The sequence below is a fragment of the Pseudorasbora parva genome, chromosome 20, assembly GCF_024679245.1.
Source record: "Pseudorasbora parva isolate DD20220531a chromosome 20, ASM2467924v1, whole genome shotgun sequence".
Lineage (NCBI taxonomy): Eukaryota > Metazoa > Chordata > Actinopteri > Cypriniformes > Gobionidae > Pseudorasbora > Pseudorasbora parva.
Genome location: NC_090191.1, coordinates 13,761,106 through 13,786,631, shown reverse-complemented (window position 1 = coordinate 13,786,631; position 25,526 = coordinate 13,761,106). Strand labels below are relative to the sequence as shown.

General features: G+C 36.9%; 1 protein-coding gene and 1 pseudogene across 2 annotated transcripts; one reads left to right on the top strand and one right to left on the bottom strand.

The window, feature by feature from the left end:
• Positions 1 to 4,261: 4,261 nt before the first annotated feature.
• Positions 4,262 to 18,069, top strand: LOC137049685 (zinc finger protein 569-like; annotated as a pseudogene).
• A 3,107-nt stretch (positions 18,070 to 21,176) lies between these two features.
• Positions 21,177 to 25,280, bottom strand: LOC137049701 (gastrula zinc finger protein XlCGF57.1-like). 2 transcript variants are annotated; one of them, XM_067428319.1, is made up of 3 exons: positions 25,240 to 25,280; positions 24,011 to 24,163; positions 21,177 to 22,363 (listed from the first exon to the last, which is right to left on the bottom strand). In XM_067428319.1, exons 2-3 carry the CDS (start codon positions 24,090 to 24,092, stop codon positions 21,441 to 21,443), a joined length of 1,005 nt encoding a protein of 334 aa, XP_067284420.1. In that variant the 5' UTR covers positions 24,093 to 24,163; positions 25,240 to 25,280; the 3' UTR covers positions 21,177 to 21,440. The 2 variants fall into 2 exon arrangements, with proteins under 2 accessions (XP_067284420.1, XP_067284419.1); XM_067428318.1 differs by lacking the exon at positions 25,240 to 25,280 and having other exon boundaries at positions 24,011 to 24,698.
• Between the last annotated feature and the right edge of the window lie 246 nt (positions 25,281 to 25,526).

Sequence of the window (25,526 nt, the reverse complement as noted above, 5' to 3'; positions counted from 1 at the left end):
GAGGCAATTAAGAGAATTGTGAAGCTATATAACCAAGACAAAAATGAAATGCAGCATATAAAATATTGCAGCGACATGACAGCCGTCGATTGTGTTAGCCCTGCAAACCCATTGGTAGACAATGCAGTGGACAGTGGAAATATGCACAAATACTCTGGAGACCATCCCAGATGATGTCCCACTGGCAGAGGCCTTACCAGGGTCTCTATTATGGCATCCCATTCCATCCCATCCAGCAGCACCATCAGGATCAGGGTTTTTTTTTTTTTTTTACACAATTTTAACATTTAGGTTTTTCTTATGCTGTTTACTTTAAAGTTATGTTGTAAATATGTCAATAATGCATCAATACATTTATTTTAGCGAGTTAAGTGTTTAAATTTACCTGGGCAAAAATGCATGTACCATGCAATGTTTTATGTGAAAATTGTTGCATTTAAAAAACAACAACAACAATACAGACCTATTTCATGTCTTTTATTTACATGTAACCAAAATGTACAGAAAAACAAAATAAATAAAACAATTGTAGCCTTTAACATTTTCTCCTTTTGAGAGAATGGTTAACAAAAAAATGATTTGTTAACCATTCTTTCAAGAAGAGAAAACAGTCTGTCCATGCGCTCCCGACTCTCCTGGGCTCTTCTCTCCTCCGTCTCTCTCTGGAATTGAATGTCCTCCCTAAGAAGGTCAATCAATTCATCCTCCCGGCCTCTTTTTCTGGGTGCTGGGGCTGGTGCTGTTGCTGCTGCTGGTGCCGGTGCCTCCTCCTCTTCCTGCTCACCCACTGCTGAACTTGGCCCTGGTCTTTCCCCAGGGATGGAGGCAATTAGGACAGGGGGGTTGTTTGAAGGCCTCTGTCCTAACACCTCATCCATGAGGACAAACCATGGCCAAGTTGCAGCAGTGGGTTCCACCAACTCCTTGGCCTGTCCCAAGACACTTGCAATCCTAAAGCAGAGCAAATAAGCCATAAGTGTTAGCAGCAGCAACAACAATATAATTAATTTCAGCAAAGTTTTCTGTTGCTTACTTTGTTTTGTTTTTTTAGGTTCTCCTTTTTTTTTTTTTGGCCTGCAAGGGAGTGACCTTGCCCAGCAGAGCCATTTTTTCCAGAATTGTCCTGAAATAAAAGAAAATGAAAACCGTTATGAAAAATATTAAAACAAGGATGCAATGTTAACATTACAAATATGATTCAGCAGGACATGCATACAAATCCGTGCATCATTCGTTTAGTGTTTAAGTAATATTGAAAGTAACATACAAACTTTCATATAGGCCTAAGATACAAAAATGACAATAGTTATTTTTTCTTGTTTTCTGTAAAACGAACAAAATAAACCTTGATTTTTTGTTTTTCTTTAATAAGTACAGAAATCTATAAACGGCTTGATTTGTACAGCTGTGTGTTAATGCCGCCTTCACATGCTATCGGAAATTTGATAATTACCACTTCTGAACTCGTAATTACAAACTCATCATATTGAAATTTTGAAATGAGAGGCCATTTTTTTTTAAATGTGCAGTTTTTTACCAAGGAAACTCGTATTTACGATAATTTCGAGAGCACATGAATGCAGCATAATTATAGCTGTGCTCCATGGTCCGCCGAAGATCAAATTGTTCCGTCATCAGTTAAGCTGGACGCGTTTGTTACAGCTACATGCCATATTTTTTCTCAAACAATCACAGTCGAATGGCTCGACACAACCAGTCCCCGGCCAGATCCTATACAGGGCTTTCTTTGTGTACTGTGTAGCTACATTCATATTATATTTTTTATAGGCTAATTTTATAATTGACCGTATTTGCCAGAAACGTCGCACCATCACATGGACTTTCTCCTTATTGGAACGGTAAAATGTTTTAAGGGTTAGTATCCAAATTGACACAAAAATGTGATGCCTTTGAAAAAAATAAAGAAAACAACTGGATGCACTGCTTTAGTGCATGTCAGTGTCCTTGAACAATTGAATTGCAGCAAATAGCCTAATTGATGGACCTACTTTTAAAAATTAACATTTACATCATTTGACGTTAAATGCACTAGACCCGTCCCGGGTGTACACCAGTGGTTTTACACCAGCAAAGTGGCAGGGGGACTCCAAATTGATGTAAGTCCCCCTGGCACTTTGCTGGTGTAAAACCACTGGTGTACACCCGGGACGGGTTGTGTCTATTCTGGTTGTTTGATGAATAAAAGATGAAGCTGCAGTAAGACTTAAGAATCAGATGATTCTGGTGTCCAGGACCCGAGGAAGAACTGATGACGGAACGGTTTGATTTTAGGCTGACCAATTAGCTTTTATTCCCGCACAGGTGTAGAAATCGCATAATCAAATAATAGGCCTACAAAACAGAAAAATAAAGTCGAAATTTAAAAAATAAAATAATATAATGGCCTAATGGAAATTACTCGTCACCTTGCCTCCAAGCGACGCTGGCAGTTTTTTGCCCCTCGTAAATAGGTGGTCATTTTCACCTCTCAATTTAATAAATTGAGCTGTGTGCTCATTGCTCCCTAAAACCAATAGCAATATATTAGAAAATGTTTAGCCTCAGATCACGTAAGAAATTAGCTGCGCACAGCTAACATTTTTAGTTAAAACATTTCGGTAAAATAAAACACAATACTTACATTTAAATGTGAAATCCTCAGATGCCACAGAACTCTCTCCAGCCATGTTCTTGAAATATAAATTGCCTACCATCACCTGCGCACAATTAATTCTTGGGTAGGGTAGTCTACGAAGGCTCCATCTGTTGTAGCCTTCAAAGGCCGAACCCAAAGGACAGGGTTGCCTGGTCGGAACAACAAAACCTGTCCAATTGCTAATCAAAAGTAGCGGAATCACAGGAAAAAATGCATTGTAGCACTTATGGCCGTCGACCGATTCATCCCCGCAACCTGCGGACTGTGGAAATATCCCCTCATCATCCCAGAAGATGATGTCCCGTGGGCACAGGCCTCTTTCCAGCGTCTCTATTGTGCATTATTACCGTCCCGATCCCGGTCTTCCGCTCAGCTGAATGAAAGTGTAGAAATATTTTCTTAACTGTTAAATTGAATTTCGGTGGTTTCTGATCTTCAACTTAAGTTAGCCTAGCTTATGAATAGTTGTAAAAAGTAAAGTAGGCTATAAACCCTTAATTTAAATTGAGGCTAATTTAGGCTACATATTTTAATTTGCATGACAATAAAATATATGTATGAATGCCTATGTGAATTTAATGTACAAATTATACATTGCGAATAGGGGGAGAATGGACTCATTCCTTCTTGAGAGAATGAGAAATAAATAACATTTTTGCTAGTTAAAATTGGGAAATTAAAGTTGATCTAGGTTGCTCAGTCAGGGAACTGGGAACAAATGCAGTAATGCACTAAACGTTTTGTTTACTTCAAGTTCAAGTGCTTGTGCTGTTGTGTTCAATAGTATCCAGGCTACACTTGAGTTACAGACCGCTACCGTCTTTAACTGGGAAATATAATCCCGCGCCATAAGAAATCTGATCAAGTGCCGTGGGAATGCGGACCACACAAGTCAGTCACCAGTGTGCTATGAATTCTGGGATAGGGAAGGCTGCGAAGTTGTGGGAAGGTCTCATCTGCTGTACCCTTCCTTTGTCTGAGAAGCGAAGGGCGCATTTTGAAGTCGCTCATGAATTGAGGCAGCCTTCGTTTTGCTATATCTTTATTTTGCTAAATTGCATGTTGCTGCGTGCCATGTTCAAAAGAAGAGTATTTAATGTTTTGTTATACTGATCATGAATGATTTTGTAAAGATATATGCACTTCTCATCTGTTTTAAAAATGTTTATTAAGAACAAACAATTCAACCAACAATAAAACATTTCAGCATACAAATGTATCACAGTGGATGCTATAGAGTTCAAAAGATTGTGCATAAATGTGTGTATACTTCTTATAGAGAGTTTATTCTCACATACAGTGACTATTTTTTAGATGGTTTTATTTATGAGATTATTTATGTTATTGCTTGGCCTCAGTTTTGCTATTTATCTTTCCTATAAGATGCATCAAATTTAGAGTTATTGAGTTTCTGACCCACCAAGAATTCGACTCTGTCTGAACCCCTCTGAAATCTTTTATTATTTGTATGTTGTGTACATGTCTGTGCACGTTTGTGATTTTACACAGCAGTGTACGACAGGGAATATTTTGGCTTGGCGATTTGACGTCATAAGGTCAGCAGATGGCGGTATTGCACCTAAAAGTTGTAACGTCATGCCAAAACAAATCAAGAAGACGTCATAAGGCTGCGCGTTCCTACAGCTGCTGTGATTCTGCTGAAGGTTTGCTGCTTTTAAATCAATTCAAGTCCCTCCGTTTTTACAATAACTGTCAAATGAATTAATCACTACAGAATGTAAAAAAAAAGCTCTATCTAACGCCAATGAACGTTATTTTTGTGAGTAAATCACATCCGAGTAACAGAAAAGGTGCGTCTCATTTTGCTCCCTGCTACCTCAGTAATATTAATTATAGTTTATGAGTCCGAACATTCTCTTTAAATGTAAATGCATTCATTCATGCATGGTTGCAACAAATTAATTCAAAATAAGTGCCATTGTTTACTTAACTGAACAACCTTCATGCTTTCAACTTTGCCATATTTATCTTCCTGAAAAATAAATAAATAAAATGAAGCGTATCATTTTGAATTCTTTTCATAGTTAAGTTGTAGATAAAGAGGTTAAACAGAAGACATAGCTAAATGTTTATGTCAGAGAACCTTTTATACACGTCACCAGTCACCACACACAGACACTGAAATAAAATGCACCTTATCATAGGGTTGGGTGTCATTTTAATTTTATTGATTCATGATTCAAATAAGGTAAAAAAAAAATGTTTTGGGATATTTTTCACATTTATTCTAATTCTTATTGCAAAACAAGAATTATTACAGAGTACCTACTGTGAGTAATGTCCAAAACTTTGTATTAAAGGCACTTTTTGCGTTTCTTCGCATCTTATGACGGATAGCTTCCTATACTCCTCAGTCGTAATTGGGTTTGGATAAAAGCGTCTACTAAATGCATCAATGTAAAAGTAAAAAATTCAACTGTAGCTGAATACCACAAGAACAAAAGTCAACAGACTAAAGAACACTTACACAAGGAACTTTTGCCTGTGGTTTAAAAATATCATAGCAAAAACAATTAACCAAACCTAATGTACATTTCACTCATTATAAAAGACCAGTAAACACTAGGTAATTAAAGAACAAATTAACTGAGCAAAGATACAATTGCAAAAATGTTTTAAGATGCACTTAAACTTTATAAATAAAAATACATTACAGCGTTTCCCATAGGTTAAGAATTTACTGGCAGGGCGGGGCGTGCTTAAAGCAGGGCGGGGTGGGCGGGGTGTGCTTAAAGCAGCACTGGGTAACTTTTGCTCTCGAGGTCCCCCTACAGTTGGGAAAAAATAATGTCCTCAACTACTGTCGTAAACTCATCCTGCAACAGGGATGTCTCGTAACCCGCGGACCCCGTATGTCTATTTAATGGTCACTGGTGCGGGGCGGGTTGTAAAAATATATACAGTGGTGTGGGGCAGGCCAAATAATTTCATAAAATTTGCGGCCCTGCGGGTTGGTGCAGCACTAACAGTTACCCTGAACACTGCAGGAGGAGTTCACATGCAGGTGTTCTTCTGGCGTCGCGTGTGAAATGTCTTCATCCCAGGTTTAAATTTGTCTTGTCAACATCATAGGCTGTAACGTTTTCTCGTACTATTGTATGGCTATGACTCATTTAATATATCTTATAACTTTTCATGAGACTGCGTGTCTTTATCCTACGAGAAGACGTCTTGCTTACTTCACGAGATAGGCATTTTCCTCTGACTGGTCCTTTTAACAATGAGATTGCATACAGTAAGTGAGAGATGCATTAATGGATCAAAAACAAGTGTTTTTCACACTTTGTATTTTGAGTTTCTAGGTTGCCTACGTTCTTTAACACTTTAAGAGCTGCAGGGATCAATATATTTTACACATGCGTTTTCTTTCCCAACTGTTGTGGTCACTTAAGACATAACCCACTGTGTGGATGAGGATATTTCATGTGTATTTGTGTTTGTGTATTTCCGTTCAAGTGCAAAAATATGTGAAAGTGAACTTTTCACTGAAAGTGAAGTTCAGTTTCGTGTACTAAAACGTATGAGGTTAACTCACATTAAAATGCAAACATCGAAATCGTTAAAATGGAATCAACTGCGTGTATCTATTGAATTAAACCCCTGGTTCTTGGAAATTTGTAACCGGTTCTCGCTCCCCAACCCTAGTGGTACAGAATAAGGGTATTTGAGTAGTTTGATTGTCCCTTATTTTCCAGAACCAATATAGCCCCTTAATTTCTTTTTCTGCATTTAGCAACCCTAAAACGGATTCATCCAATACTAATCATTAAATACCAAATGGAAATCATAAGGAACTAAATGTTACATATCTGTCTTTATTATTAACGCTTTATGAATATGATACTGAACTAGGGAGCTGATTGAGACGGACCCAGAGATTGCAATTTAATTTTTTTTTTTTTTCTGTTAATTATTCTTCTCTTAATCATGATAAATTGTTCAAACACACAGAAAAACTCCTGGTGAAGTGACTGAGATCCATGTGACCCTATTGTAAAGATGGAGTTTATTAAAGATGAGAGTGAAGATATGAAGATTGAGAAAACATTCAGTGTGAAACAAGAAAATCATGTGGAACAAACAAAGATGGCGATTATTAAAGAGGAGAGTGAAGACATAAGGATTGAAGAAACAATCAGTGTGAAACAAGAAGATACTGAGGAGCTAACAGGTTGGTTTCATTCTCAAAGCTGAACTTATTTGATCTTTATTAAAATTAAATCAAATGAGTGATATCTCTAAACAATGTCATATGAGAGTCCTAATTAAAGTTGTTTTATTTGAGAAGATCCTACTTCCATGTAAGACATTTGTTAAATATCGCTATTTTTGCATTATATTACTGCTACGGGTGTAACGATTCGTTTTACCAACGATTCGATTCATGTCATGATTTGAGGTTGTCGATATGATTTAAGGACAATATTGGATCATTTAGAGCGATATGATCCGAAACGATTCAGTGACTTGAAATCGATTCAGTAACTTTTTAGCCAAAAATTTAAATCAGTGTGACTGTTTTATTTCAGTCGAATCGAATCGTTGTTAAAAACGAATCGTTACACCCTTAATTACTACCCACATTATAATGCAATCCAAACACTGAGTATATTTCTTATTTACAATAATCACACCAGTTATTTTTGAATAATCGTCTTATGGCCTGGAAATATTTCTCTATTTAAACAATTACCATTTTATCTTATAGATGATTGCATCATAAAGTGCATGAAAAATCGTGAACATTAGTGTGTAATTAGAACTTCTAATATATATATATATATATATATATATATAAAAAAACATGAGAGTAAAAAACACATACATACTAATCCATATTAAAGGGGGGGGGGGACACTCAATCTTGAGTACCTATAGTGTAGTATTGCATCCTTCATATCTCCGAAAAGTCTTTAGTTTTATTATACTTTAAAAAAAAAAAATTATATATATAGGTTGTACCAAGTATTTCCGGAAAAAAACGAGCGACTGGAGGCGTATCGTGTGGGCGAAGCTAAAGAATGACGAGCAAAAATGAAAATTTGATGTTGATCTGCTTACCCCCAGGGCATCCAAGATGTAGGTGTCTTTGTTTTTTCAGTAGAACACAAATGAAGATTTTTAAATCCAACTGTTGCGCGAATAATGCATGTCAATGGGTTTTTTTCTATGAGAGCCACTATGAGAGTAAAAAACACATACATACGAATCCATATTAAACCCTGCGGCTCGTGATGATACATTGATGTCTTAAAACACAAAACGATCAGTTTCTGCGAGAAACCGAACTGTATTTGTTATAATTTTTTTACCTCAGTAGGCGAATCTCATCGCGACGGGTTTTGACCTTATTTGGCAGAAGTATGAGCGTTGGGATCACTAGATGAGATTCGCCTGCTATGAGTTAAAAATAATAACAAATACTGTTCGATGTCTCGCAGAAACCGATCGTTTCATGTTTTACGACATCAATGTATCATTAGGAGCCGCAGGGTTTAAAGGGGGGGGGATGCTGTTTCATGCATACTGAGCTTTTTACACTGTTAAAGACTTGGATTCCCATCCTAAACATAGACAAAGTTTCAAAAACTAAGTTGGACGTTTGATGGAGTATTTCTGTATCAAAAATACTCCTTCCGGTTTCTCACAAGTTTCGGAGAGTTTTTTTTGGGTATACATCAGCTTGATGTCGATAGAGCGGAAGGCCCTTGTTTGGGCCGTACGGGCTCTTCTCCCGGAAAGGTGCGCGCACATTTGTGACTAGATCCACGCCGCCCACACTGCTCTCAGGTGCAGCAAATCCAGTCGTCCGTGCAACACGTCTGTCGCGCTGCGCACCGCGCTCCACTTTATTCCTATGGGTGACATCAAGCGACTTCACCGCTTCAGCACAACATTCCGGAAAGGCAGTGCTGCATTTGAACCGATTTGAACGCAGAAATGACAAGAAGCGTCACAACATACGCTTCGGTCGCAAAAGTGGATCTCCATGGTCTCTGCTGTCAGGACTTTACGAAATCAACAGTTACAGTTTTTTTTATTTGCTTTGGTACAATTTTCACAAGTAAGGTGTACATTTTCAAAACTCTTAGTAGAAAAATCCAAACTGATCACACTTGTAACGCAGCTAGTCATTCTTTCAAAACCTGATGTAATGTTTTCAGTCCACATAATCATTGTTTCAAACTAGTGCTGCAACGACGCGTCAACGTCATCGATGACGTCGACTACGGAAATACGTCGACGTTCGTGACATGCGTCGGCGCGTCGCGTCACACATTCATCTCGCGTAATGTTGGCTTCTGCTCCTGGGAATGGAGAAATTTCTCCATTCTATCACAAAACCTTAGACCACGAATATCAAAAGTATGGGAATAGGCCTACTTTAAACAGAGGCCAAACAGTGTTTCCCACACATAGACTAATTTGTGGCGGACCGTCACCTAATCAATACCGGCCGCCACATAATTATTCATCATTTATTCATTTTTACGCTATTTAAAAGAGGCACGACACGCCTTCATCACGCGGCAGCGCACGGTCACGGCGCTCATTATAGTTCTAAATAAACCAGGTAGTTGACAAATGACCAAGAAAAAGTACTTTTTTTGGAAAACATAACTTTTTAAGAAAAAATACATATATTTGTGGAGTATGAAAACTGTAGTTTCAGAAAAAAGTACTGGTCACTCCTTTTGTCAATGACTTCACATATTTTTGTCACTTTTTCACTCAACAGTACTGTAAATGTGTCCTATGGTGTGACATTTAAAAAGTACTAAGAAATTATATTAAATAACAAAATAAATACTTGAGACAGATTTGTTCAAATTATTAAAACATTATTTTCTTAAAGTGATATTTATTTTACATGAAAGTACTAATTAGAATCATTTTCATCATGAATAGATGAAGTTGACAAACTTTTCCCTACGAATGTCAATAATACTTTTTCGCCAACCTTACAAAACTGTTTGAAATTTGTTCCTATCTAAGAGGAGATATTATTGTAACTCCCCTAATGCCAAACTTGACTCCTTTTTTAAAAGATATTTTAAATAATTATATTTTTCTGTTGTTTTATGTTTGTCACACCATAGGACAAAACGTCACACCAAAGGACAAAGAAAGTTATTGCATAAAAACAGTAAGAATATGTAGTGTTTATTGTAACAATTACAAAGGAGGACATTTGTTTTTATTTGTCAACAATATAAACTGTGCAAAACATAGCACACCAAAAGTAACTTTGATACTTATGCATCAATAAGGAAACATTGATGCATATAGTATCTTTGAGAAATTCATAACATTTCAAAATAATACTGTGACATTGTCAAACTGCAAAATTCATCAGTTAAACAGTAACAGTGACATTAATTTGTGACAAGTGACTTTAATGTTGAATGTATCCAATTCCCCGAGAGTCTTCTTTTCATGATATCTGTTTAAAATAATGATAGAATATTGATGAATTGATCAACAGAGAAATTAATGTAATGTATACTCAATTATGAACTCATGACCTACTGTGTTTTCCCTACAAATGTAACCACTTACTTGTCAATTTCTTATAAAACACAATATAGATTATTATTCTGTAATAACAAGCTTATCATGTAACTATTGTTGAACCTGAACCTCACACAGGACTATTCTGATACTGAATAATAAGCTGTCATTCAGTCACTTAGTAAAATCCCTGAATTATTTTAAGATGTATATGGCAACATTTCAGTTTGATTTACTTTCTCCGTCGTTCTCTTAGGATTGCCTCCTTTCTCTGTGGCTCCTTTTTAATTCTCTCCCTATACTGTCTGGTCCTCTCTTTTGCACTCATCTCTCCCTTAGTTCTTTCTGTTCTAAAAAAAAAAAGTTAAGTAGCATTATATGTAGTAGCTCTGTATTTATGTACTTTATATTTGTTTATAGTTGTTACATTATGCATTATAGTTGTTTTAGTAACACTTCAGAACATTTTATGTAGTCTCCAAAAAACGACAATAAATATTAAGATGTAAGTCATTATTGAATTTAAAATCATCAAAACTGGTAAAAAAAAGAATGAAAAGTATCTAAACAAACTTTATCTATTTGCTTTAATAGCTTCTTAAGGAGGTCTTGTCCTATTGTGTGACATCTGTGTCCTATGGTGTGACAAGCCAAAGTGTCACACCAAAGGACATTTCCTGTCACACCATAGGACATTTGAGCTTTTGTGGCAGATAATAACAATGCTAATACTAGCTGAACTGTCATTAGCAATAAGCATGATATATTTGCATAATATTACATAGTCCTGCTGTTAAAAATACAAATTTAAATTAAAAAATTTAATTTAGGGGTGTCACACCAAAGGACAAAAAAACTTAACAACTTCAGTGATCTTAAAACATAGTTAAATATTTAAACAATTCTGAGAGAAATACTTACCATGTGCAATTCTCATGGCTTTCATAGGGGTCTTCAGTCACATGACCTTGAGTGGGGTCTTTCAATTAAATGTAGTTGTCCATGATATTGCCCAAATTAAAATCAGGTTTTTGCATAACACCAAAGGACATTTTTTTCTGTGACAAACTTTATGAAATTCCTACACTTTTAGAAATGTATGTATATGAAAAGTGATGGCCACTTCGTGAAATAGACACTTGCACAATTATGCCAGGAGTGTTCATTAAGATTTTTAAACATGATTTTCTTTATTTATAAAATGTCATATTTATGAAATAATGTTGTCTACCGTCACACCATAGGACAATTTTGAGATTTGGCTCAAAGTTCTAAAAAAACTAACAATAACTTGGGTATTAAAACAACAAATTCATGTAAACCAAGAAAATGTTTAACCTTTTACAGTATTCTAAATTATGAAAATGTGGAATAAATTATGTTTTATCTTCTGTGACAGTGAAAAAGCCATGTCACGTCAACTACCCTATAGTACTATAAAATACATATTACACAGTTTCACATTAGGCAATATGCTTACATTACTTACATTCACATAATCTATAATTTCCAAAATATCCATCCTATGTGTAATCAAGTGAAGGATCAATGAAGACATCCTCTACAATCATTTGCCAGAATCGATACAATTTGCTACTGTAAAGTGACATAAATGGTGTTTTTATCTACGTACTGCATACAGATATGATTAATTAACAATAACATTTATTGGTGATTTTTCATTATCAATTATAATCTTTTTCTTTGGTATTATTAGTTTGTAAATGTAACTTTTATTTGTCTTCTTTTTTGCTTTAGACCTGATGCCACTGAAAGAGGAGAGTCAAGAATTGAATGAAATAGAAGAGAAAGATCAATACGAGAAGCATGTCACAACTAGAAAAAAATCCATACAAACTGAAATTACTTCCTCACGAAAAAAAGCAACAAAGAGATAATTTAACAGTACCTTCACCTGCTGTCAGTGTGGAAAGAGTTTTAATCAAAAACATAACCTTGAAGTCCACATGAGAATTCACACAGGAGAAAAGCCTTTCACCTGCAAGCAATGTGGAAAAAGTTTCATTCATAAAGGACACCTTAATTCCCACATGCCAAGTCACACTGAAGAAAAGCCATTTACGTGTGATCAGTGTGGAAAGCTTTTCAAACGTAAAATAACCCTTAAAAGGCACATGAGGATTCACTCAGGAGAGCAGCTCTTGCCATGTGATCAGTGTGGAAAGCTTTTCAAAAGTAATGTAACCCTTAAAACGCACATGAGGATTCATTCAGGAGAGAACATTTTGACATGTAATCACTGTGGAAAGAGCTTCAGTAGTAAAGATAGCCTCAAGAGGCATGTGACGCTTCACATTGAAAGTAAGCCTGACACGAAACTTCACACTGAAAGTAAGCCTTACACATGCAAAGAGTGCGGCAAAAATTTCACATATAAAGCACAACTTGATTTGCACACGAGAAGTCACACTGGAGAAAGACCTTTCACCTGCAAACACTGTGGGAAGAGCTTCAGGGTTAAAGGAAGCCTCCAGACTCACATGAGAATTCACACGGGAGAGAAGCCGTTCCCATGTGATCAGTGTGGAAAGAGTTTCAGACATAAATCAACCCTTGATTCACACATGAGAAGTCACACTGGAGAGAGCCCTTTTACCTGCAAACTGTGTGGGAAGAACTTCTCATATAAAACAACCTTAAAGGCCCACATGAGATGTCACACTGGAGAGAGCCCTTACACCTGCAAACAGTGCGGGAAGAGCTTCTCACAAAATGGAAACCTTAAGATTCACATAAAATCACACACAGGAGAGAAACCATTTATGTGTGTTGAGTGTGGGAAACGTTTCACACGCAAGCGAGCCGTTCATTTCCACATGATGAAGTTTCACTCTGGAGAGGAATATTTTAAATGTCATCAGTGTGGACAGAGTTTCCCAGACAAGAAAAGCCTTAACCATCACATAAAAATTCACTCCGGAGAGGAGACATTCATGTGCCATCAGTGTGGAAAGAGTTTCAAGTTTAAAGGAAACCTTAAGACTCACATGAGAGTTCACACTGGAGAGAAGCCTTTCACGTGCTCTCACTGTGGAAAGAGTTTCAATCAGAAAGTAAGCCTTAACGTTCACATGAGACTTCACACTGGAGAGAAGCCTTTTACTTGTGCTCAGTGTGAGAAGAGTTTCACATATCGAAGAGACTTGAAACGTCATTTGCAAACTCATTCTAGAAAGAAATCGCAGGGCTCGGAATGTGGCAAGAGGGTTACAAATAGGAGCACTTTCAAAAATCACTTGCGCATTCACTCTGGAAAAAGGCGATTTAATTGTGATCAGTGTAATAAAACGTTTATTTTGCCATCACACTTGCAGATACACCTGAAAAGCCATGCAGACGTGAGACGCTATTTTTGTTCTTTCTGTGGAAGGAGATTTAAATGGCTCTGCCATTTAAAATGGCATCGGAAAATACGTATATGTGTGAAACTAAGGCTACGTTCACACCACAGCTAAATGTGGGCCAGATTGTCCATCTTTCATTACTATTTGCATTCTTCACCTCTTTTATAAATTGAGACTGAGACTTTTTTTTTTTTGTCAAGTACATGTGAACTCTTGTGGCTGCACCTGACCATCTGCTTTGATAGTAGTTCATTGGTTCTCAAACTTTTTTTCCAAAGACAATGAGCTCAAGGTGAAAAAAAACAACTTGAAAACAGCATCTCTACATGCCGAACAAAATAATATTAACAGCTATTTCACACCGCAAGCGTGAGCGCGCCTGAGTGTAACTACACCGTCACTGCAGCTGCGCGATAGTATTCACACTGGAAGCATTTGTACAGCGTCACAGCAGCGAGCCACAATGCTAGAGCCTATAGCTGTCTTGAGTATGACATACTAAACTAAAAGAAAGTTTATATTTTCTGGCTAGGTTACTTTACTTTTTATCATAACCATACTTTCACCCAACTGAATAATTAAAACAAGTTTAAAGGTAAATCTTCTACAGATATTTTTTAATCTTTGTTTTCTTTAATGACATACTCCAGTTATTGTTAAAACACACCACACATGCTTCTTGTGTGCATTTTGAGCGCTTTTTGTGTGATATATTTATTTTGTCCATCAAAAGTGCGCTTTCACTTTACACCGTGACTGCTAGAGCCTACATATAGTAGGGGTGTAACGATTCGTTTTAACAACGATTTGATTCGTATCACTATTTGAGGTTGTCGATATGAGTTAAGGACAATATTGGTTCATTTAGAATGATATGATCCGAAACGATTCAGTGACTTGAAATCGATTCAGTAACTTTTTAGCCAAAAATTTAAATTAGTGTGACTGTTTTATTTTAGTCGAATCGAATCATTGTTAAAACGAATCGTTACACCCCTAATGTATAGGCCTACCTGTCTGAGTGTTACGTACTAAACTAAAAGAAAGTTTATCATATTTTCTGGCTCGTTTACTATGTTTTTTATAATCATAACCATAATTTCACTCAAACTGAATAATTAAAGCAAGTGGGTAAATCTTCTACAGATATTTTTTATTCTTCGTTTTCTTTTCTGACATACTCCAGTTATTGTTAAACTACACTACATGCGCTTCTTGTGTGCATTTTAAGCACTTTTTGTGTGAAATCATATTTATTTTATTTATTAAAAGTGCTTTCACTTTATTTGAGCGTCAGCAGCGCGCAGCAAAAATAGGCTCGCCGCAGAAACCCCCGCTTCACATCTGCTAACGCGCTGCTCCTGCTCCCGGTGTGAATGCACTCATTCACTGCGTCCCAATTCGCATACTATCCATACTAAATAGTACTCGAAAATAGATTTAGTATGTCCCAAATCGTAGTATGTTAAAAAGAGTATTCCAAACATACCCGGATGGTTTACTATTTCCGGTCAGAATTCGAAGTACAGATCGACGCACACTTTTAACGCCTGATATTGCCCACAACCCATTGCGAATTGGACGAGTATTCGATTAGAACTACAAACGTGGATAAAAAGTGTTAAAAACTACAAACATAGCGGATGTGTGAGTCCGACGGTTAAGTAGAGAAGTTTAGATAAAGGGGTTTGAGTGACCAACTATCAGTATTTAACCTGACAAAAATATATTTATTCAGTGTTGTCCACATTATATTTCACCTGCAGCAGCATTGTGAACTTTTATAATGACACATTTGGCCATTAACTTTTAAATGCATCATTATATTTAAACTGCAAACACATGAGGAGAGTCTCTGCATTAAAGACCAACAATTGGCAGATTAACGTGCGGCTAAATTTCTCTCCCATACGGTAGGAGATTAATCTGAATGTGAAGGATTTGAACTGTGACGAATCTGACGATTATTGACAGGGCAGTTAAACGGTGACGGGATGCCCGTAACTAAGCGACAGAGTCCGTTAAAGATGGCGAAGTAGTATGTCCCGAAGCTTGCATACTTTTCTGCTACACACTCAAAAGTATATACTTTTTCTTCACAAAAAGAGTACATACTTTTAGGTATAAGTATAAGTAGGTGAATTGGGACGCAGCAATTGATTAACATGGGCGGCGGAAAAAAAATACGCGCCATTCAAGCTTGCGATGTAAAACGGCCAAAAAGGCGAGCGTAAAGGGTGCGAATTTTGCGCATCCGATTTTTTTTCTCTCTCGGGAGATCAAGTTAGAAGCGACCAAACACCTCCACGTTTTCCCTATTTAAATACAGTTACACTAATAGTTGAACGATCAAGTATGGTGAGATAATAAAACGTGGCGCTTTTCTAAGCGGATTAAAAAGGACAACTATATTGTATGGCGAAATAGCAGTTCTGAGAGTACTTCGACTTGGCGTAGTAAAAAGTCCCGGCTGAAACAACCTCCCTTACATCTCCCCCTCACTCTCTCATTTCTGTCAATAGGGTGGAGACAACTGACATCAGCATATTTATGACTGGAATGTCAGATTGGAGATGTGCACCAATGCACAGAGGAGCATGAAAAATAGTGTATCACATCAAAACTGTTGTCAGCCTCCAGTGCGCCCCAAACAAGAGGACAGAGACTGCTAAAAAGATGGGTCTCGGTCCGCTTTCAAACAAACTGGTGCGGTTCGAATGATATATGAACGCAACACGGACCAAAGACATGTGAATGAACCTGTAGTGTGAACTGCAAACACAAAATCACATTAAATGCCATTTATTACAAATATGTTTCGAGCTACATGCGTGGGTGCGCATTTCTGGAAATGCGTTTCAGTCTGACTGCTCTGAACATATTTCGCATGGTTTGTGACTTTCACGCCATGTAAAACGTAGATCATCAGACGTTGTTATGGGAAACATGCTGAAAGATGCTGCAGAAAAAAGGTTGTTGTTGTTGCAACGTGCCGGACGAGCAGAAAATGACAATATAACTCAAACATGTTTTGAAACCGGTGGAGACCACAGTGCGGAATAAAGCGGCTCATACCAGCCTCCTAATGTTCTGCCGCTGCCTCAGAAAACTCAGATGCACACAGCAGCTGCACAATGTCTCGTTGTAAATAAGACATCTGTATTGCAAACCCCTCTGTTGCGGTTGTTGTTGCTGCTGTTTGTGGTTTATGCCTACCAACACAACGTCATCGCCATATAAACCAATGCAGATAGTCAGGAAAACGAAAGCTGCATGAAAACATATATCGGATCTGAACAGTTGCGATACACAGTATGAACAATCATTTTCAGATTTTCAGATCAGATTCCAATCGGATACACAATAATCGGATTTGGGCTGACAGTAAGAACATAAATTTTGTGGCAACATAGAAGCAAATCCTGGAACCACCAGAAAACCAAGCAAGCAAAAATTGCCTGTTGCAAACATTTGTTTGCGTCCACTTTTTTAACACAAAGGTCGACAAGCTCAGGATTAACTTCATTTGTGAGGGTCTTCATCCATTTTCTTTGATTGAACAACCTGATTTTTAAAGAACTTTTGCTTACACCGAATCCATTATGCGAGGGCATTTCCTGACAAGAATTAAGCGAGCTGCCAATAAGTTGCAGAAGACTATGATGTCGCACCTCTGTAAAGTCAGCTCCACCACCAATACTGATTGTTGGACTGCATATTAGCAAAATTACACTGGACCTCACTGGAGCTAAGGTCACAGCTCACTGGATAGGTGAGGAAAGCTTGGGGAGATCCACTGAACTTGCTTACTAGAGACTGAAATGGTCAAACACTTTTAATGTCCTGGCAGGTACTCTTGATGATGTTCATTGTCAGTACAGAATAAGGGGGGAAGTGGTAAGAACCACAACAGACAGCGGCTCAAACTTCATTAAAAAAATCAGCATGTCAGTTATGATCTAATTTTTATATTGGTATATCGTAGCAGTTGTGATCTCATTTTCATATTGTTATATTGTTGGAGTCTTGAACAAACTTTATTGGCATTTTGTTGCAGTTGTGATATCCATCACTAGTTTCAAGGTCATTTTTGGAAATGAATACAATTTTGCACTTAAGGGTGATTATGTAATTATAGCATTGTTATTATCTTATTGTTAATTTCCAAAACCAATACTGATAGCAGTTTTAATCTTTTTTTTTATTCTATTAAGTGGTGTATTGATTGTATGGGTGATGCACAGGATGCTCTTTTACTAGGGGTGTAACGATTCGTTTTAACAACGATTCGATTCGTATCACGATTTGAGGTTGCCGATTCGATTCAAGGACAATATTGGTTCATTTAGAACGATACGATCCAAAACGATTCAGTGACTTGAAATCGATTCAGTAACTTTTTAGCCAAAAATTTTAATAAGTGTGACTGAAATAAATACGTGCAGATGAAGTTTCCTAGATTCCTGTTGTTTCTTTTAAGGGAATCAGATATCAATTAATTATGGATATAAACAAACAAATAAACAATTAATGGCAAATGTGTTCACATTTTATTTAAATAAAGTACAACCAACAGTTTAGGTTGAATTAACAGGAAGTTACCTTTTCTGCTCTAATTTTTAATAAAAGTACAGTAAGTGCAACCAACATATTACTGCTACTTCTGCTTGTTTTTCCAACATAAAAATATTACAATATTAATATCAAAAATAAAGTGCAACTAACATCTCTTCAGGTTTAATTAACAGTAGGTTTACCTGCTACTTTTGCTGTTATTTTTCAACATAAAATAATACAAATATAATATTAATATCAAAAATAAAGTGCAACCAACATTTCTTCAGGTTGAATGAGCAGTGGCTGAACCTGCTACTACTACAAACAGCGAGTGACTTATTAAGAACATCTTCGTCTTTACTAAAGTGTTTTTCACACACTGGACCGCAATATGGTGGCTTGATAATTTCTTGCTCGTTGGCTTCTGCTCTGCCATCTGCTGTCATGACAAATCCAGTCCACGCTATGTTTTGTTTACTTTGCGCGGCTGCTGGCGCGTGCGGCTGACGTCACATATAGGCAGACTGAGTAACGTTTAACACCTTTATCATTAAAAGTGCTAAGAAAAAACATCCATATAAAGTCTGACGTGCTTAAATCAAATGAGTTATTTCCCATTATTGATACATCGATGTAGTAGATGAATCGTTACACCCCTATCTTTTACCAGGTGCAGAGCATTTGGGACCACAGCCACACGTTTTTGTGGCTGATAAGGCCTTTCCACTCCACCGAGACCTCATGCGGCCGTTCCCTGGACAGGATCTTCCCAGCAGGCTCAGAGTTTTCAATAACAGGTTGTCACGGGCAAAGCTGATTGAGAATACCTTTGGTATTCTCACAGCTCAGTGGCTTATGTACAGAGGAGTCATAGAGTTCAGCCCTGCCAATGTGGACGGCTGTGTGAAGGCTACCTGTGTCCTGCACAACTTCCTGAGGAGGTCCATGAGCATCACCAGGACACCCATACCATCGGCAGGAGACGGCGAAGCTGCTGGCCTACAGGAGGTCACCCGAGTGGGCAGCAACAATGCCACATGTGAGGCCATCCGTGTCCGGGAGAAATTCATGGCATATTTCTCCACAGAGGGGGCTTTCCCTTGGCAACCTGTGGCATAAGCCATGGCTTTCAACGGCTCTTTTAAGAGCCTCCAATTAATCACAAAAAGCATGATTTCTATAAATATAATATCAAGTGCGACAACACAACAGTGCTATTTTGAGGCACCATGAATATGAACTAAAATGTTCTGCACCCCATTACTCTCTCCTCAGTGTTCAGTGTGTCTAGCCTCTAGAAATTTAGCCTCATACACTATTTTGTGTATTTGGAATTTTAAGTCCTGCCTGGTCCTAAATAATAGTGTCCTGAAGTCCTCCAGGAGGCTTTAAAAAAAGCGCTCATTGTCCTCCTGAGGAGTGCTCCAAAACTATCAGCATCCTTTCATCAAACGAGTTCCCTGTCTCTCCCTGAACACCGGACTGGCTCGATGGTCCTGCCTCACCCTGACTGCTGGTGTGGCACTGGCTCAATGGTCCAGCCATGGCTTTATCTCTGTACTCTTGGGTCAGGGCTCCCCCAACCCCCTCTACCATATTACTGGCAGTAAATCAATCATCTAGGAAGGGGCTGAGGAAGTCCATGACCCCACTGGCCGGACACTGCTTGCCCTGCTCCACTCCTCTTTCTCTCTGCTTCCTTCTTCCTCTCTTTGCGGTAGGTGTCTCTAAGAGACTTCCACCGCTTTTTGCACTCATCCACTAGTGAAAAGACAATAGAAAACACATATTCAATATAAACACCTCAGTACCAACATTTCAGAATAGCTTGTTTGCATACTATGCCCAAATGGCATAGATGTGCTTTTGACTGTATATATATACTTAAAACATTAACCAGACACAATGAATTCACAAGTTATTACAATAGTGTTCTCATTAGTGCTATGTAATATGAGAGTCCCAATCATAGTTATTATTAGTGCTGTTTGAGCTGAATTAACACTGGTAACTACACTGAAGCTCTTTGCTAGCGCATTATTTAAATCAATAAATGAATCCTTTATGAGATTAATAAGATACAAAATTACATGAATGTACAAGTAAACTTAAACTAAGTTACATGATATTCATATTAAAATGTACATTTTTGTGGGCTAAAGTGGCGCTAAAGACAGCTTGCAATTCCCACTTATTTTCATTAAATATATAACGTAAATGCACATCAACAACTTACCAGAAACTCCAACAATTTCAGACACATTGGTTCACGGGTCATATTTTTTATTTGTATCCCTGTATGCAAACATGGACACGTTGTAAATGATCGGGAAACCAGCTACCGCAATGAACAATTAATCAACCTCCTCCATTTTGCTTAGGAACTAATTGTCATCAGTTTCAGTCAGTTTCAATCTGTCACGGCTGTATATATATATATATATATATATATATATATATATATATATATATATATACAAACTTTTTTTTTTGGCTCATGTGCTCAGGGTGCTTCTTCAAAAACACAAGGTGCCGAAACAAACCGAACCTTTGTTCAATTCGGTCCGGGACTACCTCTTTTCGTCTGAGCAAATTTCATCTGCTTGGTCCAGACCGTGGTTTGGTGGAGGTTTCACACCTGTCATTTTGATTCGGGCCAAACTGAAAAGTGTGAAAATCCAGACCAAACAAGGTAGGTGTGAAAGGGCCCTAAAACAATAATGTGATATAACCAAACTTATTAGCAAATAATCTGAATAATGAAAATTGCATGTAAACTGGATTGAAGTGTTCTGCTTGTGTCATGTAAACATCTTACTGCGATTAAGAACTTACTGATTATTAGAAATAATCACATGTAAACTTAATCATTGTTACGGTAACACTAATATTGTTTCCTTATAGTATTAGTATTAGTGTAGTATTAGTTAACTACATTTGTTAACATGAACTAATAATGAACTGCACTTCTACAGCATTTATTAATTTTTGTTCATATTAATTTCAACATTTACTAAAACATTAAAGTTTGAGTTTGTGAGAGACTCTATTGTGGCATTTCATAGCAAAACCACAATTTTGATTTTGAGGGGGAAATATACAGAACAGAGAAATGCAGCCACACAACTGAAAATTGATTATAGAAAAGAGAAAGAAAATAAATAGGCTATTTATAAAAATAATATAACAATGCACATGAAATACATATTCACAAAACTGGATGATCAGATTTAGCCAACATTCAGTTGCAGTATGAACATAGCCTTAATTCCACACATATACATATTCTTCCAAGTTTTATGAAACGTCCACTTCCACACTAATGACATTTACAACAGTTCTCTGGAGTGGATCCTCATGTGTAAATTAAGGTTTACTTTAATTCTGAAACTTTTTCCACATTGACTACACACAAACGGCTTCTCTCCAGTGTGACTTCTCATGTGGGTCGTAAGATTTCCTTTTTGCGTGAAGCCCTTCTCACACAGTTTGCAGGTGTAAGGCTTCTCTCCGGTGTGAGTTCTCTTGTGGGAATTAAGCGTTTCTTTACGTTTGAAACTATTTCCACACTGAGCGCATACAAACGGCTTTTCTCCAGTGTGAATTCTCATGTGATTCTTAAGACTGTCTTTTCGTGAGAAGCTTTTCTCACACAGTCTGCAGGTGTATAAGCACTCTCCAGTGTGAATTCTCATGTGGGAATCAAGGGTTTGTCTGTGTGTAAAACTCTTTTCGCACAGTTTGCAGGTGTAAGGCTTCTCTCCAGTGTGAAGTCTTATGTGGCTTTTAAGACATCCTTTTCGAAGGAATTTTTTGCCACAATGTTGGCAGGCGAAAGGGTTCTCTCCAGTGTGAATTTTCATGTGGATTACAAGGCTTCCATTTTGAGTGAAACTTTTCCCACACAGTTTGCAAGTGTAAGGCTTCTCTCCAGTGTGAATTTTCATGTGAATTACAAGGCTTCCTTTTTGAGTGAAACTTTTCCCACACTGTTGGCAGGAGTACGGCTTCTCTCCAGTGTGAATTCTCATGTGGATTTTAAGGTATCCATGTTGATCAAAACTCTTTCCACACTGAGGGCAGGTGGAATGACTTTTAGATCCTGTATTTTTACGTCTTTTTCGCGAGGAGGCTTTTTTGATCTGTGAGCAACGATATTTTTCTCCGGTTGTGAAATCACAATGTTTCTCAAACTGATCATTCTCTTCCATTTCATTTAGTACTTCACTTGCTTCTTGCAGCTGCATCAGATCTAAGGCAAAAATAGAGAAATACAAGTTAACCTGAGTTTAATACAGGGATTCCCGTTCATATTAGCAAAAGTTTCCTTTTAAATGTTCAAAGATTTTCAGCTTTAAGGCTTAATTTAAAGCCACATCATAACACAAGCTGTGCTTAATAAAGTTGCCTGCTTTTGGCATCTGATCGCAGCTGCATCTCACTTGTAGAATTGTAGTATTAGATCTTTTGACAACACAGACCACTGCATTGAATAGTTGGGATATTAGGCTGCCATTTGCCAATTTTAAAAAGCTTTACATTACCTTGATCATCCTCACTGCAAATGCAACCTTTTACCATGTCACAATCCATCACGTTCATCAGGGCCTGAATTTTAGTTTGAAAAATAGGGGGTGATTCTTATGGGGGGCATTTTTAAAACCTTTTTTAAATGTACTCACCTAAATGCTCGCTCGTTCACTGTATTTTTGTTACCTCATTGTATGAGGTAATTTTGTTACTAACTGTGAACTGATCGATCTGCCATGGGGTGCGTTTCCTGTACAACGACCTACATTCATCGTTTAAGAAATCAACTAGCTGGTTACGACTGTTTCCCGAAACCGTATTTTCACAAATCTGTTGTCCAACTAGTCATTAATCATTAATATGTTGGTTAATGATTTTACGCAGGTGGTGGAGTAATAGCTGCAATTATTTTGAGATCAAATTCATGCTAGATTTTGTACTATAAATTATAGGGGACTACTATAATAGCATCTGAGGACTACTTCTTATTTTTCTCAGTTATTTTGCTTTATTTCAAGATTCAATCATACGCTCGTTCTTAAAACACGTCTGCACAAGCACATTGCGCACTCTTAAAAAAAGTGCTTTGAATCTCTTGACAAACGAAAATACATAAAATGGCATTTGTATGTATTCTTAATAAAAGATATAGATTGTACTAAATATCAGCTTGCTTATTTTGCTCAAGATAATGACTTTAGTCCACATGTCATGCAAACAAGAAACTATGCTTCTAACCACAGGTTGAGATCTGTCGTTGCAACCATGCTGTTTGCATGTTTGTTGGAACGATGGTTTCGGGAAACACAGACTAGTTGAACTATGTTGATAACAACGGAAACCATAGTTGGCTAACAAAGCTTTTGGGAAATGCAACCCTGGACAACCCTGAATTTTTTTATTTAAAAATTGTAGCCTTAGCAATTTCATAATCTCTCTAAATCAAATTGTGATTTTGGTTTAATTTCAGTCAATCGTGGGGCCCTAGATAACCTTCACTCAAACTAGGTCGATCTCACATGATAAACTGTATCGCACGCATGATACTGTGGTAAATGTATTTAAAAAGCGCACAGTTGTTTTTTTTGTAGCTGTGCAACATATATGTCACACTGTTCAGCCCTAATATGGTAATGTTTTTTTTTTTCAAAACCATTTTGACCCTCTGGATTTTAGTTACTGTACATGTTTTGCTAATATTGCATAATTAAGTGATACAAAATAAATGGTCTTCTTTGTTTAATTGTTTTTAATGTTATACACTAATGACAATCTCCAAAAATTCATAAATTTTTTAATTAAAATTTCTGTAGAGATGGACATTAATATACATCAAATGACTGAGTTCAGCTTTGAGAATAAAACCAACCTGTTTGTTCCTCAGTATCTTGTTTCACTCTGAATGTTTGTTCAATCTTCATGTCTTCACTCTCTTCTTTAATAATCACCATCTTTGTTTGTGTCTCAGTATCTTTATGTTTCACACTGAATGTTTCTTCAATCTTCTCGTCTTCATTCTCCTCTTTAATAAACGCCATAGTGACAATATATTCACAATATGTCTCAGATTTTCTTTGTTTGGAAAAAATTAACTTAATAAAATAACAAACTATACAGACAATTAATATTTAGGATTTATATGTGGTTTTTACTGACTTGTAGATTCAAAAGACTTTAATACAAATTGGTTTGTTGAAGTTGTCATTACGTTCTCCTTGCACAGTTTTGGCCAGTCGCGTCATTCGAATCAGTGATTCATTTTGATTCAATTGACTCGGGGAGGTTAAAAGGTCCGTTTCTCTCATCACTACTCATCGTGTTTATGATCAACTGATCCACGATCTAGGGAGCGAAATGATACGCATATTTTCTGTTACTCGTGTATGGATGCGCGTTCACATTAGATAAATCATTAAAATGTTACTTGATAATATTTCCTCAATTTTACATCGCTTGCAAAAACTATAAAATTGTCTGTATGGCTTTCATTGATATAAATACATTAAAACGTTCAAAATGACAAAATGTTTCCCAATCATAACAGAGGCAGGAGCGCGGCGCCCTCTTGTGACGTCTTATATCCAGTCTAAAATAAAAGTCCTATAAGGAGTATAAGTGGAATTGAGATTTTAATTTTTGGTGACATTTAAATTATTGTTGTCCATGTTGTGATGGGAAAATTTAAAACTAATTAGGTGCAAGAAGCATTTATATCCCAATGCAAACATTTATTTAAAATTTGGGTATGTGTTTATACTAATACAAATATCAATATTGAAGTGAACACAAGTTTGTTTTTTTCATATTAAAATATATACAATTCATTAATCTAAATTACCTGAAAAGAGGTATAACATTTAAATATAAATATAAGAGCTTCCAGGAATCAGTCAAAATATATATGTCATTCAATATGAAAATAATATTAGTAAATACAAAGTGAGTATTTCACAGATCTTTGATGAAATAAATAATACAATCTTTTTTTCCTTCTCCCCTTTTTCCTTTACTTGGCAACACATTGCACACTGACTGCGGTATTGGAAGGTTATTCCTTGCATTTGCAGCTTTAGGTGCTTAAAATTCAGATTACCTTACCTTAGTTGTCACATTCACATACAATACACATTCAATATTTGTTTACTTCTCACCAAAGATCTCTCTATTTTGCTGTAGATCATTAAACTGTTGCACTGCCTTAGAAGTCTGTCTGAAATCAGTTTTGTGAGGTGCCTTCATGCAGAAAACGCTGCCTTGCAAGGCAACGAGTCAGCTGTGCAGGTTTTCGGACGCAGCATAGTATATTGCCAAAAGTATTGAGACACCCCTCCAAATCATTGAATCATAAAAATCAGGTGTGTTAATTAATATGACTATTTAAATAC

Coding starts and splice junctions, on each gene's coding strand:
- LOC137049701 (XM_067428318.1), bottom strand. CDS start 24,179: ATGGCGTTTATTAAAGAGGAGAATGAAGACGAGAAGATTGAAGAAACA. Junction 22,364..24,010: donor AGATACTGAGGAACAAACAG/GTTGGTTTTATT, acceptor TTTTTGCCTTAG/ATCTGATGCAGCTGCAAGAA.